The following is a 20257-nucleotide window of genomic DNA, read 5'->3' on the forward strand; positions in this document are numbered from 1 at the left end:
AGTGCTCTGCACACTGTCTTGTCTCACGCTGTCGAGTTGTTTCTGACCCACAGTGACTTCAGGACACATCTTTCCCAGAACGTCCGATTCTCCACCTGCAATTGTTCTGGTAGTTTATCCCTTGAATTTTCTTGGTAAAAATACAGAAGTGGTTTACCATTGCCTTAATATGACATATTCAGAATGTGGTTTGGGTGCAGTAATGAAAAATGTCACCTTCATAATGTCATCAACATTGTGGGCAGGGAATGTGTCTGTTTGTTGTTATATTTTTCTCTCCCAAGCACTTAGTACCGTGCTTTGCAAACAGTAAGCCCATTCATGCCCAGGCCCCTCTGAGTTAGCAGTTGCCAGCGTTGCTATCATCACCACCATCGCTACCAGCATTCATTCATTCAGTCGCATTTATTGAGCACTTACTGTGTGCAGAGCAGTGTATTAAGCGCTTGGGAAGTACAAGTCGGCGACATATAGAGATGGTCCCTACCCAACAAAGGGCTCCCCTGCTCCTCCCATCAGCTCCAACTCCAGCCCAGTTCCCCTTCCTCCCTTCCCCTAATGTGGCCCCCCACTTCATACTGCTCCCAACTTTCCCCTAGCACCTCCCTCCAGATCCATAGTGGAAAGAACCCAAGCTTGGGAGTCAGAGGTCGTGGGCTGTAAACCCAACTCTGCCACTTATCAGCCGTGTGACTTTGAGCAAGTCACTCAACTTCTCTGTGCCTCAGTTACCTCATTGGTAAAATGAGTAAAGACTGTAAGCCCCACTTGGGACAACCTGATTACCTTGTATGTACTCTCGTGCTCAGAACAGTGCTTTGCACGTAGTAAGCGCTTACCAAATGCCATCATTATTATTATTACTACCATTATTATTATTACTCAGTCCTGAAATGAAGGCTCCCAAAGGCCACCCTGAGCCTCTGCTTTTCAACCCCGGGCAGCTCGACCCCCTGCTCCTTGGAGTCGGGCAGAAATCTGGCTTCTGCACCTTTCTTCTGCCCAATTCGCTCCCCCAACAACTTCAGCCTGGACCCAAGTCACATTGGTGGCACTGAGGCCAGGATGATGGACTGTGAGCCCACTGTTGGGTAGGGACTGTCTCTATATGTTGCCAATTTGCACTTCCCAAGCGCTTAGTACAGTGCTCTGCACATAGTAAGCACTCAATAAATACGACTGATGATGATGACTCCTTTGCACCCCATGAGGAGCAGTGGACTCTGAGCACAGCAACCAATGCAGGGCTGCGCAATTGGATTGACAACCACATGACCCATAGCAGGCCACGGCAGGACTCTCTCGTGGAGTTGCCAACTTGTACTTCCCAAGTGCTTAGTACAGTGCTCTGCAAACAGTAAGCGCACAATAAATACGATTGAATGAATGAATGAATGGAGGGACAGGGGAGGTTGACTGTGCCCGCTTGGGGTGGTTCGTGGCGGAATATATTCATGGACAAATTGACAAAGCCCCGATCTGCAGGCGATGTTTGCATAGTTTAAGGCCTTGGGGATACTCCTGGCAGAGAATGAGAATAAAGACACCTGACCTGGGAGGGAGTGAGCTGCTGGCTTGACTCTATTCTCACTGGGAGTGGTAGCACTATCTATAATTTATTTTAGTGATTGATTGATCAATTGATTGATTGCAACTCCCACACTTTGTGGAAAGCACCTTGAGGGCCCTGGGACTTGTCTACCCATTTTATTGTACTCTCGGAAGCTCTTTATACATTGCTCTGCCTACAGTCGGCATTCAGTAAAGACTGTTGTTTTATTAATGATAGTTACAGCAGCTGCTGAAGGCATTTCTACTTTCCCTGCTACGCTGGGGAACTGGGGCAGGACTGCCCATTTTAGCTTCTGTAGCTTGCAGAGTTGAGGTACATTGACAGCGTCAAAGGTCGATGCCTGAGGAAAAGAAGGTGTCCAAGGTTCCTTTGCAATTTCCTCTCCCTTGTTCCCCCATCTCCACAACTGTAATTTTACTTATATTGATGTCTGTTTCTCCGCACCCCCCCCCCCCCCCCAACCTCTAGACTGGGAGCTCGTTGTGGGCAGGGATTGTCTCTCTTTATTACCATATTGTACTTTCCCAAGTGCTTAATAGAGTGCTCTGTACATAGTAAGCGCTCTATAAATACGATTGAATGAATGAATGAATAAATCTGTGGTGATTAAACAACTCTTAGAACCCATATCCAGGTATCCTAATGATACATTGCTGAAACAGCTAGAAAAGAGTTCAGTAAGGGCTAATTACCCAAAGTGGCATCCAAGATGCTATAATAATAATAATAATTGCATTTATTAACCACTTACTATGTGTAAAGCACTGTTCTACATGCTGGGGAGGTTACAAGGAGATCAGGTTGTCCCACGGGGGGCTCACAGTCTTCATCCCCATTTTACAGATGAGGGAACTGAGGCACAGAGAAGTGAAGTGACTTGCCCAAAGTCACACAGCTGACAATTTGCAGAGCTGGGATTCGAACCCCTGACGCCTGACTCCAAAGCCCGGGCTCTTTCCACTGAGCCATGCTGCTTCTCTTTTCAGACCTTGTGAGCTCATTATGGGCAGGGATTATCTGTATTTGTTGCTGAATTGTACTTCCCAAGCACTTAGTACAGGGCTCTGCACATAGTAAGCACTGAATAAATATGACTGAATGAAATAAGTATAAATTCTTGCTTCAAGATGTCTTCCTAGACATAGAAAAGAGAGAATCAGCATGGCTTCGTGGAACGTGCCTGGGCTTGGGAGTCAGAGATCGTGAGTTCGAATTCTTGTTCTGCCACTTATCAGCTGTGTGACTTTGGGCAGGTCACTTAATTTCTCTGTACCTCAGTTACCTCATCTGTAAAATGAGGACTAAGACTTGTGCACCCCACGTGGGACAACCTCATTGCCTTGTATCTACCCCAGCGCTTAGAACAGTGCTTGGCACATAGTAAGCACTTAACAAATACCATTACTATTATTATTATTATTATTATTAAGCAGCATGGTTCAGTGGAAAGAGTGCATACTCTTTCTACTGTACCTCCTCTGTAAAATAGGGATTAAGACTAAGCCCCACGTGAGACAACCTGATAACCTTGTATCCCCCAGTGCTTAGAACAGTGCTTCGCACATAGTAAGTGCTTAACAAATACCACCATTATTTTATTATTGTTATTATGATGATAATGTGAGCCCGCTTTTAGGTAGGGACCGTCTCTATATGTTACCAACTTGTACTTCCCAAGCGCTTAGTCCAGTGCTCTGCACACAGTAAGCGCTCAATAAATACGATTGAATGAATGAATGAATGAATGATGATGCCTATATTTGTGCTGCCACCCGGTGGCAAGCTGGAGTAAATCGTATTTCTTGAAAAATCTTTTGTTCATACTGAGCCGAATAATAATAATAATGATGATTGTATTTGTTAAGCGCTTACTATGTGCAAAGCACTGTTCTAAGCACTGGGGAGGTTAAAAGGTGATCAGGGGGTCCCACATGGGGCTCACAGTTTTTTAATCCCCATTTTACAGATGAGGAAACTGAGGCATAGAGAAGTTAAGTGACTTGCCCAAAGTCACAAAGCTGACACTTGGCAAATCAGGGATTTGAACCCATGATCTCTGACTCCAAAGCCCGGGCCCTTTCCACTGAGCCACACTGCTTCCCCGCCGAATCCATCTAAAGGGATCATTTCGAAAGTTGCCTGGATGAATTCTCTAAGCTCCAGTTGGTTCTTGTCTACTTACCAAATTCAACATCATTGCAGTTGGTTAAGAATTCTGGCAAGTAAAAGAATTCTGGGGTCAGTTCCCTCACGTCGCTCATGTTTTCTCTTGATGCTGACTCCCAAGCGTTCTGCACGCTGTGAAACATCCTGTCGGCCACGTCGAAACTTCCCCCCTGTAAATGATGGCATTTATTAAGTGCTTACTATGTGCAAAGCACTGTTCTAAATACAGACAGGAGCAACACACAACGCTTATTTGGCATCAGGAGATGGAGGGGGTGATGATTCTTTTTAATAAAATATGATGATTGTCCAGTGCTAAGTTCTCCCCCTTCTAGACTGTGAGCCCACTGTTGGGTAGGGACTGTCTCTATATGTTGCCAACTTGTACATCCCAAGCGCTTAGTACAGTGCTCTGCACACAGTAAGCGCTCAATAAATAAGATTGATTGATTGATTGATTAACTATGTGCTAGATACAAGGTTGGACATACTTTCTATCCCATATGAGGTTCACAGTTGATCTTACCCCCTTTGGGGCCCAAAGATTATGTGACTCACTCTACTTCACAAAACGTGACGGAGGGACTCAAACTCTGATCCCCTGATTCCCAGCCCTTTGTTCTTTTTAACAATAATAATGATGGTATTTGTTAAGCACTTACTATTTGTGAAGCACTTTTCTAAGTGCAGGGGCAGATACAAGATGATCAGGCTGTCTCACTTGGGGCTCACAGTCTTAATCCCTATTTTACAGATGAGGTAACTGAGGCCCAGAGAAGTGACGTGACTTGACCAAAGTCACACAGCTGACATATATATATATATATATATGTATATATGTTTGTACATATTTGTTACTCTATTTATTTATTTTACTTGTACATATCTATTCTATTTATTTTATTTTGTTAATATGTTTGGTTTTGTTCTCTGTCTCCCCCTTTTAGACTGTGAGCCCACTGTTGAGTAGGGACTGTCTCTATATGTTGCCAACTTGTACTTCCCAAGTGCTTAGTACAGTGCTCTGCACACAGTAAGCGCTCAATAAATACAATTGATGATGATGACAAGTGGCCGAACTGGGATTAGAACCCATGACCTCTGGCTCCCAAACCCGTGCTCTTTCCACTCAGCCACATTGCTGCTCTGTCTCTTATCAAAGAGATCCTCACATCCATAATTCAGTCAATAAATCCTATTCAATGAACACTTCCTGTATGGACAGCACTGTAATAAGTGCTTGGGAGAGTAGACGATAACATCAAGGCTCCTTGTAAAAGATAAACAATACAATATGGAGTATAGTTTAGCCAGCTGTCCAGTTTAACCTAAGCAATCAATTTTTCATCTAATCTGCGCCCCATTCAGTATGGAGTTGGCAGCAGAGGCCTCTATGTTGGATTTTTACTTATCTTTAAATTATATATTATAAATTATTTATTCATATTAATGTCTGTCTCCCCCTCCAGGCTGTAAGCGCCTTATTGGCGGGGAACTTATCTGCTAATTCTGTTGTATTGTACTCTCCCAAGCACTTTGTACAGTGTTCTGCACAAACGAAGTGCTCAACAAACACTGTTGATTGATTGATAGATTGATAGATTGATTGATTGATTGATTTTCAAGTGCATGCCAGGTTCTGGGGTTCAGGCACAGTGTACCTGGGCACAGGGAAATGGAAGGAAATACATTAATAATAATAATAATAATTATTATTATTATGGTATTCGTTATATATTTACTATATATTATTGAGTGCTCACTGTGTGCAGAGCACTGAACTAAGCACTTGGAAAGTACAATTTGGCAACAGATAAAGTCCCTATCCAACAATGGAATCACAGTCTAGAAGGGGGGTTAAGAGCTTACTATGTGCCGAGCACTGTTCTAAGCGCTGGGGTAGATACAAGGTAGTCAGGTTGTCCCATGGGGAGCTCACAGTTTTAATCCCCGTTTTACAGATGAGGAAACTGAGGCACAGAGAGGTTAAATTCTTTCATTCATTCATTCATTCAATTGTATTTATTGAGCGCTTACTGTGTGCAGAGCACTGTACTAAGCGCTTGGGAAGTACAAGTTGGCAACATAAAGAGACGGTCCCTACCCAACAGTGGGCTCACAGTCTAGAAAGGGGAAATGGCTTGCCCAAGGTCACATAGCAGACAAATGGCAGAGTCAGGATTGGAACTCCAGACCTCTGAATCCCAAGCCTGTGCTCTTTCCACTAAGCTAAACCTTTGGAGCAAGTTGAGGGGATCAGGGTCACCTTTATTGACTCCCATGTGCATTGTCTGGGACAGCTGCTTCAGATCTGGGGAGCAGCATGGCTTAGTGGAAATAGTGTGGGCCTGTGGGTCAGAGGTAATGAGTTCCAATCCTGGGTTTGGAAGATAATGATAATAATAATAATAATAATAATAATAATAACAACATTTGTTAAGCGCTTACTATGTGCAAAGTACTGTTCTAAGCGCTGGTGGGGGGGATACAAGGTGATCAGGTTGTTCAACGTGGGGCTCACAGTCTTAATCCCCATTTTACAGATGAGGGAACTGAGGCCCAGAGAAGTGAAGTGACTTGCCCAAAGTCACAAAGCTGACAAGTGGTAGAGCCGGGATTAGAACCCATGACCTCTGGCTCCCAAGCCCGGGCTCTTTCCACTGAGCCACGCAGCAAAGATGTTTGCTGTGTTAACTTGGGCAAGTCACTTCACTTCTCTGGGCCTCAGTTACCTCATCTGTAAAATGGGGATTAAGACTGCTAGTCCCATGTGGGACAGGGACTGTGTTCAGTATGATTAGCTTGTATCTACCCAGGGCTTAGAATGTGCTTGGCAAACAGTAAGAGCTTAACAGGTACTACAATTATTATTATCATTACTATTATTAGATGTTTAACTCCCTCCTTAAACCCCTGTGCCCCCCAAATACTTGCTCTTAATGATCTGGCCACACACTTGGTCAATAAAAGACATCTCTATTTGTATGTCCTCCTGCCACCTCACACTTAATGTACCTAAAACTGAACTCCTTATCTCCCCACCCAAACTCTATCCTCCCGCTCATTTTCCCATCACTGTTGATGGCACCACCATCCTTCCTGTCTCACTCTCCTGTCTTCTCTCTTTCATTCAACCCATCCCAAAATCCTGTCAGTTCTACCTTCACGATATTGCTAAAATCCCCCCCTTCCTTTCCATCCAAACTGCTACCAAGTTAATGCAAGCACTTTTCCTAACCTGCCTTGATTATTGTGTCGGCTTCCTTGTTCTCATCCTTGCCTCCTGTCTCTCCCCACTCCAGTCCATACCCATTCTGCTGCCTGGGTCATTTTCCTTCAAAAACGTTCAGATCATATTTCCCCACTCCTCAAGAGACTCCAGTGGTTGCCCATCCACCTATGCATCAAACAAAAACTCCTCACCATTGGCTATAAAGCACTCCATCCTACCTCATCTCGCTATTCTCCTATTACAACCCAGCCCGCACATTTCATTCCTCTAATGCTAACCTTCTCACCTGTACCTCCATCTCATCTACCCAGTCACTGACCTCTCGCCAACATCCTACCTCTGGCCTGGAATGCCCTCCCTCCTCATATCAGACAGATAATTGCTCTCATCTTCTTCAAAGCCTTATTGAAGGCACATCTCCTCCAAGAGGCCTTCTCTGACTAAGCCCTCCTCTCCTCTTCTCCCACTCCCTTCTGCATAGCCCTGCCTGACTTGCTCCCTTCATTCATCCTCCCTTCCATCCCCACAGCACCTATGTATATATCTGTAATTTATTTATTTATGTACATTAATGTCTGTCTCCGCCTGTAGACCATGAGCTCATTGTGGGCAGGAAATGTTTCTGTTGTTGCGTTGTACTCTCAAGCATATAGTACAGTGCTTTGCATGCAGTAAGTGCTCAATGAATACTATGGAATGAATGAATGAAAATTGAAACCATTAAGTATTGTCCCACTAATGTCATCCCTGCTCTCCTACAGTCCCTTCTCCCTCCAGCCTCTGTGACTCTCCCATCCTTTCCAGCAGTATCTCAAGAGATCTCTTGTCTTCTCTCAATTTCTACTTCCTCCACCTATGCTTCTGACCATAATCCCTTCTCACATCATCAAAACACTTGCCCCCTCCTCTTCTTCCCTCCCTGATTGTCATCTTCAACAATTCACTTTCCAATGGCTCCTTCCCCACTGCTTTCAAGCATGCCTAGGTATCCCCATCCTAAAAAGAAACCCTCCCTTTTTTAATAGTATTTTTAATGGTATTTGTTAAGCACTTACTAGGTGAAAAAAACTGTTCTAAGCACCATTTGCTAAGCACTTTCTGTATTTCAGACTCTATTTTAAGCACTGAGACAGATACAAGATAATCAGATTCCCTCCACACATCCGCCAAACTAGCTCTCTTCCTCCCTTCAAAGCCCTACTGAGAACTCACCTCCTCCAAGAGGCCTTCCCAGACTGAGCTCCCCCTTTTCCTTTGCTCTTCCTCCCCTCCCCATCACCCCCACTCCCTCCCTCTGCTCTACCCCTTCCCAGTCCCCACAGCACTTTTGTATATTTGTTCATATTAATTACTCTATTGCATTAATGATGCATATATAGCTATAATTCTACTTATTCTGATGGTATTGACACCCATCTACTTTTTCTGTTTTGTTGTCTGTCTCCCCCTTCTAGACTGTGAGCCCGTTGTTGGGTACAGACCATCTCTATATTATGCCGATTTGTACTTCCCAAGTGCTTAGTACAGTGCTCTGCACACAGTAAGCACTCAATAAATACAATTGAATGAAATACAATTGAATGAAAATGAATGAAGGTTAGACATAGTTCCTGTCCCATATAGGGCTCACAATCTTAATCCCCATTTTACAGATTAAGTAGTTGAGGCCCAGGAAAGTTTAGTGACTTGCCCAGGGTCACACAGCAGACAAGTGGTGGAGCCAGAATTGGAACCATTCAAATCACTGCTCCTTCCAGGTATCATCCCATCTCCCTCCTGCCATTCCTATCTAAACTCCTTGAGTGAGTTGTCTGCACTCACTGCCTCCAGTTCTCTTCCAACTCTTTCCTTAATCCCTGCAATCTGGCTTCCCCCACCTCACCACTCCACAGAAATAGCCCTCTTCAAGGTCACCAATGACCTTCTTTCTTCTTGCCAAATCTGACAGCCTCTACTCCATCCTAATCCTCCTTAGTCTTTCTGCTGTCCTCAACACTGTGGACCACTCCATTCTTTTTGAAACACTACCCAAACTTGACTTCATCAACAATGTCCTCTCCTGGTTCTCCTCCTATCTCTCTGACTGCACCTTCTCAGTCTCTTTCAGCCTCCTACCCTCTAACAGTGTGAGCCCCTAAAATCTCAGTTCTAGGTCCCCTTCTATTCTCCAATACAGCCACTCCCTTTTTTTAATGACATTTATTAAGCACTTACTATGTGTAAAGCATTGTTCTAAGCACTGGGGTGGTTACAAGGTGATCAGGGTGTCCCAAGGGGGACTCACAGTCTTAATCCCCATTTTACAGATGAGGTAACTGAGGCACAGAGAAGTGAAGTGACTTGCCCAAAGTCACACAGCTGACAATTGGCAGAGCTGGGATTTGAACCCCTGACCTCTAACTCCAAAACCCAGGCTCTTTCCACTGAGCCACGCTGCTTCTTCCTTGGAGAACTCATTCCACCCATGACTTCAACTATCTTCTCTACATGGATGATTCCCAAATTCACCTCTCTAGCCTTGACTTTTCTCCTTCTCTGCAGTCTCCCATTTTCTTCTGCCTTCGGGACATCTCTACCTGGCTGTCCTGCCAATAACTCAACTAAACCTGTCCAAAACAGAATTCCTCATCTTCCCACCCACACCCTGTCCTCCCGTCTTTCCCATCACTGTAGACCACACCACAATCCTCGCTATCTCACAAGCCCATGACCTTGGCATTTTCCTTGATTCATTTTTCTCATTCAACCCACACATTCAAGCTGTCACCAAATCCTATTGGTTCTACCTTTACAACAACACCAAATTCCGCCTGCTTCTAAAAAGAGTTCAGTTCACGTCTTCCCACTCCTCAAGAACCACCCGTGGTTGCCCATCCACCTCCACAATAAAAACAGAAATTCCTTAACATCTACTTTAAAGAACTCAATCAGCTTTCCCCCTCTTACCTTACTTCCCTGGTTTCCCACTACAACCGGGGACACACACTTCCCAACTGTAGTTAGATCTAGTCTATCTCTCCTTGGGCCATTTCTTCACTCTGATCTGGAACATGCCCTCCCTTCACACCTGAAAATTTACCACCCTCCCCACCTTCACAACCTTTCTAAAATCATATTTCCTCTTACAGAAGGCCACATATCCACACTTTCCTCTGCGTCGACTATGCACTTGGCTGTATACCTCTTTTGCCCTTTGGTACTTACCCCAGCCCCACATTACTTCTGTAAAAATGGTAATACTCTACCATCTTCCCTATTCCTAATCTATTTTAAGGTCTGTCTAGCCCCATAGACTGTTAAGTCTTGGTGAGCAGGAACTGTGTCTTCAAGTCTGGTTTTTTTTTCTTATTTTCCAAGTGCTCACACAGTGCTCCAGGCACAGCAAGCATTCAATAAATGCCATTGATTTATCGGTTGATTGTTCAAGGATCCCCATGGAGACTCCCTCTAGGTTCAGGAAAGTTCAACATTCTTCCTCAAAATAGCATGTGTGTGATGCTACTTAACTTCTCTGTGCCTCAGCTGCCTCATCTGTAAAATGGGGATTAAGATGGTAAGCCCCCCAAAGGGCAACTTGAGTACCTTGTATCTACCCTAGCGATTAAAACAGTGCTTGGCACATAGTAAGCGCTTAACAAAAACCATCATTATTATTATTCTTTCTCCCCGAACATTCCCCTGGCTGTTAACTTTACCTATTCACTCTCCAATGGCTCCTTCCTCTCCACTTTCACAAACATCTACTTATCTTCTCTCCTCAAAACTACTCTCCCTCGACCCACTGCTCCTTCCAGCTATCACCCCTTCTCCCTCCTATGATTCTTGTCTAAACTCCTTAAATGGGCAGTTTACCCCCGCTACCTCCACTTCCTCTTCTTCCACCTCTTAATTAATTAATAATGGTCTTTTTTAAGTGCTTAACTAAGTGCCAGGCACTGTACTAAGCGCTGGGGTTGATACAAGCAAATCAGATTGGACACAGTCCCTGTCCCACTTGGGGCTCACAGTCACAATCCCCATTTTACAGATGAGGTAACTGAGGCCCAGAGAAGTGAAGTGACTTGCCCAAGGTCACACAGCAGACATGTGGCCATGCCGGGCTTAGAACCCATGACCTTCTGATTCCCAGGCCCATGCTCTATCCACTACACCACACTGCTTCTCTTCTTCCACTCCTTTCTCAACCCCCTGTATTCTGGTTTCCAGCACCCCCACTCCACTAAAACTGCTCTCTCCTAAGTCACTCCTCCAACCCACATCTTCAGTCAGTCACTAAATCTTGTCAATTCTACCTCAACAGCATCTCCAGAATTTGGCTCCTTCCTCTCCATCCAAATTGCTACTACACTGGTCGAAGCGCTAGCCATAGTGCATCTTGACTACCGTACAACCCTCCTCTTTGACATCCCTACCACCAGCTTCTCCCCTTTCCAGTGCATTCTCCTACCTCGTTCATTTTTCTAAAAAAAAAAAGATAATCTCAGTATTTCCACCGATACTTCAAGTGCCTCCAGTGGTTGCCCATCTGTCTCCACAATCAGAAACTCCTCATCAACAAATTTAAGGCACTCAATCAGCTCTTTCCCCTTTAGCTATCCTCACTCTTCTCCCACTACAACTCAACCTGCCCACTTCACTTTACTACCAACTTATTTGTTATCTCTCCCTCTCCCCTCTCTCACATTGACCCCTAGCTCATGTTCTCCCTCCTGCTTGGAACTCCTTCACCCAACAAGTATCTGACAGATCACCATTCTCCCCTGCTTCCAAGCCCTACAAAAATCATATCTCCTCCAGGTAGCCTTCCCTGACTAACCTCTCATCTCATCTTATTCTTCCACTGTTCTGCACCTAAGCACTTTGATACTCATCACACTTCCCACTCCAGAGTCTATCTATCTATCTATCTATCTATTATATAGTATATAATAAATATATTATAATATTGTATCTATGATACATAAATATATATATATATATATATATATATACATATATATATATGTATTTATGCTCTGTTGTTTCCCCTCTCTATAATGAATCCTACTGTCTTTCTCCCCCACTACATTTTAAGCTTCTTTTGGGCCAGGATCATGTCTACCACTCTTCCAAGCAGATAGTATAGCGTTCTTCACCCAATAAGCACTCGGTAAATACCACTGATTGATTATATGATCTGGCGATGTGGACCTCAGAACAATGGGTGAACAGGAGTGAGAAAACTAGGGCAAGCTAAGATTCCCACAACATAATCCAGCCTGCTTCCTGCTGGTGTGTGAAAAAGGCCAACATAGCTTCTACCACCATAATAAATACCAGTATAAAGGTCAAATATATAAGGAGTTGATAAAGGGAAGTCTTTCTGACTATGTGGACTGTAAGCTCGTTATGGGCAGGGAACATGCCTACCAACTTTGTTATGGTATACTCTCCCAAGCACTTAGTACAGTGCTCTATCCACAGTAAGCACTCAATAAATATGACTGATTCATTTCTGAGGTTCTTATATGGTTTTCCTTCATTCCCAGGCCCCTCCGACCTCCCTTCAATTCCGCTATCTCTGGCCCTTGATGGCATTCAGTAATCAAGTCACAGAGAAACATCTATCATTCAATCAATTGTATTTCTTGAGTGCTTTCTATGTGCAGAGCACCTCTGTGAGCACTTAATCACGATTCCACACACACCCAGAGAGACTTTCCCGCGGATGCTCACACGGAAGTTAAAGTTGGAGCTCTTTCACAAGGTCATTTCAGTTTTGACTGTCATCAGGAGGGACCCTCAGAATCAAATTCAAATTGAAATTCAAACAGGATATCGGGGGCTATAAATAAATCAAAAGCTAACGAGCATCTCATTGAAGTATATTAGGGTTTGTATATTTAATCTGCATGTCGTGTATTGTTTCTGCAGGTGATTGATGCTTTTTCATCTTTTTTGTAGCTTTTATGAGTGCTGATGATAATCTCCTGAGAAATGGTACGATTTGGTAATAAAAAGATTACCTGTATTAAATAAAAATAATATATACACAGAAAATACTGTTAGTGCTACAAATCTGGTTAAAGATATTACCACAAAGAAAAATATTATTTTTTGCTGCTGTCTAATGCATTTTTGCCAAAGTAATATCTTTAAAACTTAAGCCTGTATTATTTATAAAGGAAGCAATAACTGATTTTCCTATTTCTTATATTAATAAATTTATTTTCATATATTTATATCAAGATTAATGGGTTTTTCTCATTCTTGGCATGCAAAAAGCAAACCTAGGGAAAACGCTCCAGTGTCGCTTTATGCTATTTATGCCGAGAGTCCATTTGTTCACGTAAACTCTAGTGGTTTTAAGCGATTTTGCCATCGTCTTGCCAGTCTCTCTCTCCCCAGTTCCTATCTCCCCATAAAGGGATTAGAATAAAGCAAAAACATTGTGGTGATAGCTCTTTTATTGCTCTGCAGACTATATGCAAAGCTAGGCACCAAAATGGTGTCAAGATAAACTATAAATGTTTTATTCGATGAAAGGCAAGATCAGCTCAGATTGATCCATGCTAGAAGTTGGCTGAATATTTCACTTGAGCACATCACAAACTGTAACCCCACAGTAGAAGTCCACCGCATACAAGAAACTAAACTCAAACCCTTTTGTGGTCTTTAGCCATAGGAAAGACCCATAAATACTCCCTTTCTTAAATCTCATAATTGTTGGTTGGAGGTCCCCCATCAAATTAGTAATGCTAAAAAAAAAAGAGAAACGATCATGAAGAAAATGTATCCCACTGGAAAATCTTTCTGGATAAATGTTCCAATTGTCCAGTTTCATGTCGACTTGGGAAGGCTCAAGGTAAATTTTGAACTATACTTGAACTTCCAGACTTTGGATGGGAGAAAAAATTGGAGCAAAATAACCTCTGATGCCAACATTTAACATTGCCTGAGAGTGGCTCGCTGGTTACCAGGTTACCATGGGGCTCTGTCCTGAGATGGAACAGATCCATTTTTCTTTCTCTCCCCACAGAGAACCTGCTTCCCCGCCCCGTTGTCAACCTTTATGTGATCTGAGCTTCCTACTTTAGCCTGCGCCATTCCGATTTCCAGCTCCCCTTCCCTTAAACACTAAAGAGCACTTATAAAATCCAAAGTAGGGTTCATAACTACCATGTCAATGAAAGGCTTTGGGACTTTGGTATGATAATACAGTCATGATAACAGTCACTTATAGCTGTACATTTGCAGACCTTCCTCAATTATTAAACTTCTAGCCAGAAATTTAGCTTTTCACATTCTCTGCAGCATACCTCGAGTGAGTAGCATGGCCTAATCTACATGATGATGGTGATGATGATGGTATTTGTTAAGCGCTTACTATGTGCCAACCACTGTTCTAATCACGAGGGTAAATACAAGGAAGTCAAGTTGTCCCACCTGGGGCTTAATCCCCGTTTTACAGATGAAGTAACTGAGGCACAGAGAAGTTAAGTGACTTGCTCAAAGTCACACAGCAGAGAAGTGGCAGAGCCGGGATTAGAACCCACTACTTCTGACTCCCAAGCCCATGCTCTTTCCACTAAGCCATGCTGTGGTCTTGTAAAGAGCACAGGACCAAAAATGAGAGGACCTGGTTCTTATCTTGGCTCTGTCACTTCATTCAATCGTATTTATTGAGCAGAGCACTGCACTATTTGTCTTTCTGGGGGATCTGCCGCAAGTCATTTAACTTCTGTGTGCCTCAGTTTCCTCATCTGCAAAATGGGGATTCAATACCTATTCTGCCTCATGCTCAGACCATGAGCCTAATGTGGGACAAGTACTGTGTCTGACTTGATCATCTTGTAGTTACCCCAATGCTTAGGGCAGTGCTTGGCACATAGGAAGAGTTAAACAATTGCCTCCAATATTAATAAATGAATCCTTTAAATAACAATAATGTCTGTCTCCCCCCCGCCCCCCACTCAAATATTATTATTATTATTCTTATTCATTCTCAGTCCCTCTAGACTGTGAGCCCGTTGTTGGGTAGGGACCATCTCTTTATGTTGCCGATTTGTACTTCTCAAGCGCTTAGTAGAGTGCTCCGCACACAGTAAGCGCTCAATAAATATGATTGAATGAATGAATGAACCAGCCAGCTCTAGCTTTTAGGTAATGATTTCTGCCCACACTGAGCACTTAGAGTTTATCTGTTTCTTCAACTGCACATTCAATTATTCATTTGGATTAATCCATTTGTAAATATTTCTGTTCTAAGTGCTGGGGTCTTGTCTTATGCCATCGAGTCATTTCCTACTCAAAGCAACACCATGGACACATCCCTCCCAGAACGCCCCGCTCTCTATCTGCAATCATTCCGGTAGTGGATCCACAGAGTTTTCTTGGTAAAAATGATTTACCAGTGCTGCCTTTCAGGCAGTAAACATGAGTCTCCACCCTCGACTGTCTCCAATGTCACTGCTGCCCAGCATGGGTGAGTTCTGACTTGTAACTGATTGCCTTCCACTTGCTAGCCACTGCCCAAGCTAAGAATCCCTCCCGTAGCCGAGACTGGTAGAGAACTGGAAACTCTCCAGATGCGACCCTGAGAAGGAAGTGCGGAGGTAGCTACAAGTTAATCAGGATGGGCACAGTCTGTGTCCCACATGGAACTCACACTCTTAATCCCCATTTCGTGGATGAGGTAGCTGAGGCCCAGAGAAGTGAAGTGACTTGCCCAAAATCACACAGGAGATGTGTGGCTGAGATGGGATTAGAACCCTGGATCTTCCGACTCCGAAGCCCGTGCTCCATCCAGTAAGCCACCTTAAATTACCATTGTGAGTTAGTGACCGACAATTATGGTTATGGTAAATGGAAAGACTGAACCTGAATGGTGCAGGGGGCAAAGAACAGATTCTTGCCAATAACCCAATAATCACTAATTGATCCCTTATTTCTCCACCCTACCTATCCCTCCCTTTGCGTTACCTATGCATTTGGGTCTGTAACCTTTACTCAATCAAGGGATTGAGAGTTTATTGGGTACAGAGTCTTCTTTGAGCATCTTGATAGCATTTACATAAATGGAAAGACTGAACCTGAATGGTGCAGGGGGCAAAAAACAGATTCTTGCCAATAATCCAATAATCACTAATTGATCCCTTATTTCCCCACCCTAACTATCTCTCCCTTCGCATTACCTATGCATTTGCGTCTGTAACCCTTAATCAATCAAGGGATTGGGAGTTTATTGGGTACAGAGTCTTCCTTGAGCATCTTGATAGTATTTACATGCATATCTTGATTCTTTGCTGCTTCCCCCACCTGTAATTTATGTCTGTTTCCCTGTCTAGTCTGTAAGATTCTTAAGGGCAGAAATTGTGTCTACCAACTCTGCTGTATTTGTAAAAATAATAATAATTAATATTTATTATTATTGTTATTGTTATGATTATACTTGTTTAGCTTTTACTATGTTCCAAGCGCTGTTCTATGTGTCAGGGTAGGTACATGTTAGTTAGGTCAGACACAGTCCCTTTCTCAAGGTCACACAGCAGATGTGGGGCAGAGCCAGGATTAGAACCCAGGTCCTTCTGACTCCCATGGCAGTGCTCTATCCACTAAGCTGTGCTTGCGTCCCTTACCAACACATATTACAGTTCTCTACAGATAGTAAACGCTCAATAAAAACCATAGACTGATTTATAATCCACGCCCTTCTCCACCCATAAGGCTTCTAGCTCTCTCAGAAGATATGCATGTATTCTGGAGGCCCAACCCAGACAGAGAGTTTTTACAGAAACAAGAAGAAAACCATTCTCCCAATATCCCAGTTTGCAGGTCACGAGCCCTTCCTGAAAATTTGCTGCCACGGTTAACATATGGCGGTCACAGGTGGTCCTGAAAACTCTCACCCACTGATAGGAACAGCTGATTTCACGGGGCTTATTACTTTATTAACACAGCATTTTATTTGTATTAGCTTATTAAACACGGAGCAGCACTGAGGCGTTCGGAGGCGACTCAAGCGGTACGGCCTAGCTGCTCCTGACCCTCCCCTGCCGCCCTTCGCCTCATCCTGCCGCTCTTTCTGGTAGGCCTCGGCCAGACGGCACCGTCAGGGTAGGCTGGCTTCAGCAGGGGCCCTTCTGGCGCGTTCGCGGCAGGGTCCTCCGCTCCCTCTCTCCCGCTCTGACTGAGGAACGTGTTCTCAAAATCCAATCACTGGGCCGAATTGCTACTGTGGTCCCAATGCTGTCTGCCCAGAGTCAGTCCCCAAGGGGCACCGTCCAGCTGCCGGCTCCAGACGTCACCCCTGAAGGCTGATGGGCCGAGCCAGGGGTCTGAGGGGGGCATGGACCGATGGACACTGTTGCAAACGGCAGCTGCCTTCCTTGTGGGTCTGATTCTCCAGGGTCTCTCCTGGGATATATGTGTCTGGAGAGAGAGTTACTTTTTCTCTTTCTTGTTTTCTTTTCTTTCCTTTTGTTTTATTTTCTTTTATTTCCTTTATTCCTTCCATCCTCCATTCTTTCTCTCTTTCTTCCTTCCTTTCTTTCTTCCATCCTTCCTTCCTCCCTCCCTCTCTTCCTTCCTTCCTTCTTTCTTTCTTTCTTTCTTTCTTTCTTTCTTTCCTTCTTTCTTCCTCTATCTCTCTTTCTTTCATTCTTCTGTCCTTCCATTCTTTCTCTCTATCTCTTTCCTTCTTTCTTTATTCTGTCCTTCCATTCTTTCTCTCTTTCCTTCTTTCTTTCTTTCCTTCTTTCTTTATTCTGTCCTTCCATTCTTTCTCTCTATATTTTTCCTTCTTCCTTTCTTTCTTCTGTCCTTCCATTCTTTCTCTATCTCTTTCCTTCTTCCTTTCTTCTGTCCTTCCATTCTTTCTCTATCTCTTTCCTTCTTTCTTTCTTTCTTTCTTTCTTTCTTTCTTTCTTTCTTTCTTCCTTTCTTTCTTTCTCCCTATATATTCTCTCTCTCCCTCTGTCTCTTTCTCCCCCCCTCCCGCACCTTCCCCTTCCCTGCCTACACCAGTGGCAAGGTCGGACCCCACCCTTCTTTCTCTCCTCTCACTGCAGGATATAAAGGCACACTACCGTCTGCCCATGTGAACATTCCAGTTAATCTTCACTGTCAGCCTCATTTCCCTGAGGAATACAGGGTTGAATAACTTGCCGTCGGTCCCATAAAAATTAGAGAAGGTGATTAAAATGGAGGGATGATAAAAAAATAAGAGGCTGCTGGCAAAGAGCTGTTTGTCGTCATTTGGGTAGGGAAAATCAGAGTATCAGTAAGAAATACTGACAGAAGATGGGGCAGGTTGGGGGGCAGGGGAAAGTGAGCACTGTTGAGCACTCCTACAGATCCAAATCATTTCAGACCTGTTTGGGACCCCTTGGAGAATGTGATGGGGAGAGAGACTGTGGGAAGAATCTAAGATTCTCATCAGGAGAAGTTTAGGCTCTCTTTGCTGAGCGCCTAATGGAGCTAGTTATGGGCAGGAAATGTGTCCGTTTATTATTGCATTCGTTCTCTCCCTAGCCCTTGCTATGGTGCTTCTCAAACAGTAAATGCTCCATAAATACGATTGAATGAATGAATGAAAGGGTCTCCATCCAGTAGGAACTCACTCTACTTGCTCAGTGATGGTTGTGGGGTATCATGGTCAGGCATTCATTCCTTCATTCAATCATACTTATTAAGCACTTACTCTGTGTAGAGCACTGTAATAAGCATTTGGGAAAGTACAACAGAACAATAAACAGTGACATTTCCTGCCCCAAATGCAAAGAAATGAAATTACAGATATATACAGAAGTGCTGTGGGGCTGTAGGGGGGGAAAGAGTAAAGGGAGAAAATCAGAGCAATGCAGAAGGGAGGGGGAGATGAAGCCAAGTGGGGCTTAATCTGGGAAGGCCTCCTGGAGGAGATGTGCCCTCAACAACGCTCTGAAGGAGGTGGGGACACCAGCAGCACTGATGACCCCCATAGAGTTAAAGGAACCCTGCATCCTGCTCTTCCATCATTCATGCCAAGTTTGTGAGAGTTCTCACTGACCCGTAACATCAAGTATACAAAACATCCTATGCTTTATGCCTGCCACTTGACAATGACAGCATACACAACACTTAGATGATGTTGGCCTGAACTAAGAGCATTACCCCGGGGGGGTGGAGGGAGGGGCCCCCACCCACACCAGTTCCAGAGCCACTGTAATAATAATAATAATCATGATGGCATTTATGAAGCACTAACTACGTGCAAAACACCGTTCTAAGCACTGCGGAGGTTGCAAGGTGATCAGGTTGTCCCATGGGGGGCTCACAGTTTTAACCCCAATTTTACAGATGAGGTAACTGAGGACCAGAGAAGTTAGGTGACTTGCCCAAAGTCCTACAGCTGACAATTGGCAGAGCCGGGATTTGAACCCATGACCTCTGACTCCAAAGCCCGGGCTCTTTCCACTGGGCCACACTGCTTCCAGGACAGGGACAAACCAACTGTAAACAGGACAGCCGGTATGAAATCGCACCAATGGTCACTAAACCATGCTGTAACACTTCCAAATCCTAATCCCAGTGGCAGAAAGTGAGGTGATAGGAAGATGGGTACTTAAAATGAATCTTTGTGACATAAGATAATCTGGTTCCATAACCCCTTTTATATGGTATTTGTTAAGCAAATACTATGTGACAGGCATTGTTCTAAGCATGGCCTTGTGGCAAGAGCACAGATTTGGGACTCAGAGGTCATTCATTCATTCAATCATATTTATTGAGTGCTTACTGTGTGCAGAGCACTGTACTAAATGCTTGGAAAGTACAATTCAGCAACAAATAGAGACAATCCCTGCCCACACAGGCTAGAAGCAGGGAGACAGGCATTAAAACAAGTAAACAGGCATCAGTAGAATTAATATGAATAAATAGAATTATAGATATAATAATAATAATAATGGTATTTGTTAAGCACTTACTATGTGCCAAGCCCTGTTCTAAACTCTGTGGTATATACAAAGTAATCAGGTTGTCCCACATGGGGCTCACAGTCATAATCTCCATTTCACAGATGAGGGAACTGAGGCACACCAAAGTGAAGTGACTTGCCCAAGATCACACAACAGACAAGCGGCGGAGTCAGAATTAGAACCCATGACCTCTGGCTCCCAAGCCCGTACTCTGTCCACTAAGCCAAGCTGCTTCTCACAGATATAAACACATCATTGATATAAATAGAATTATAAATATGTACATTAATTCATTCACTCATATTTATTGAGCAATTACTATGTGCAAAGCACTGTACTAAGTGCTTG

The 20257-nt window shown here is 43.8% G+C and overlaps 1 protein-coding gene across 1 annotated transcript in view; it reads right to left on the reverse strand.

Annotated features, from left to right (window-relative positions):
- WDFY4 (WDFY family member 4) overlaps positions 1-20257 on the reverse strand; it is a 442717-nt gene that overhangs the window by 64043 nt on the left and 358417 nt on the right. The window contains exon 51 of the mRNA XM_038744298.1: positions 3756-3909. Coding sequence (XP_038600226.1) covers positions 3756-3909 — 154 coding nt within the window. The remainder of the gene's footprint in view (positions 1-3755; positions 3910-20257) is intronic.

Source organism: Tachyglossus aculeatus, chromosome 3, assembly GCF_015852505.1.
Source record: "Tachyglossus aculeatus isolate mTacAcu1 chromosome 3, mTacAcu1.pri, whole genome shotgun sequence".
In the NCBI taxonomy this organism is placed as follows: domain Eukaryota; kingdom Metazoa; phylum Chordata; class Mammalia; order Monotremata; family Tachyglossidae; genus Tachyglossus; species Tachyglossus aculeatus.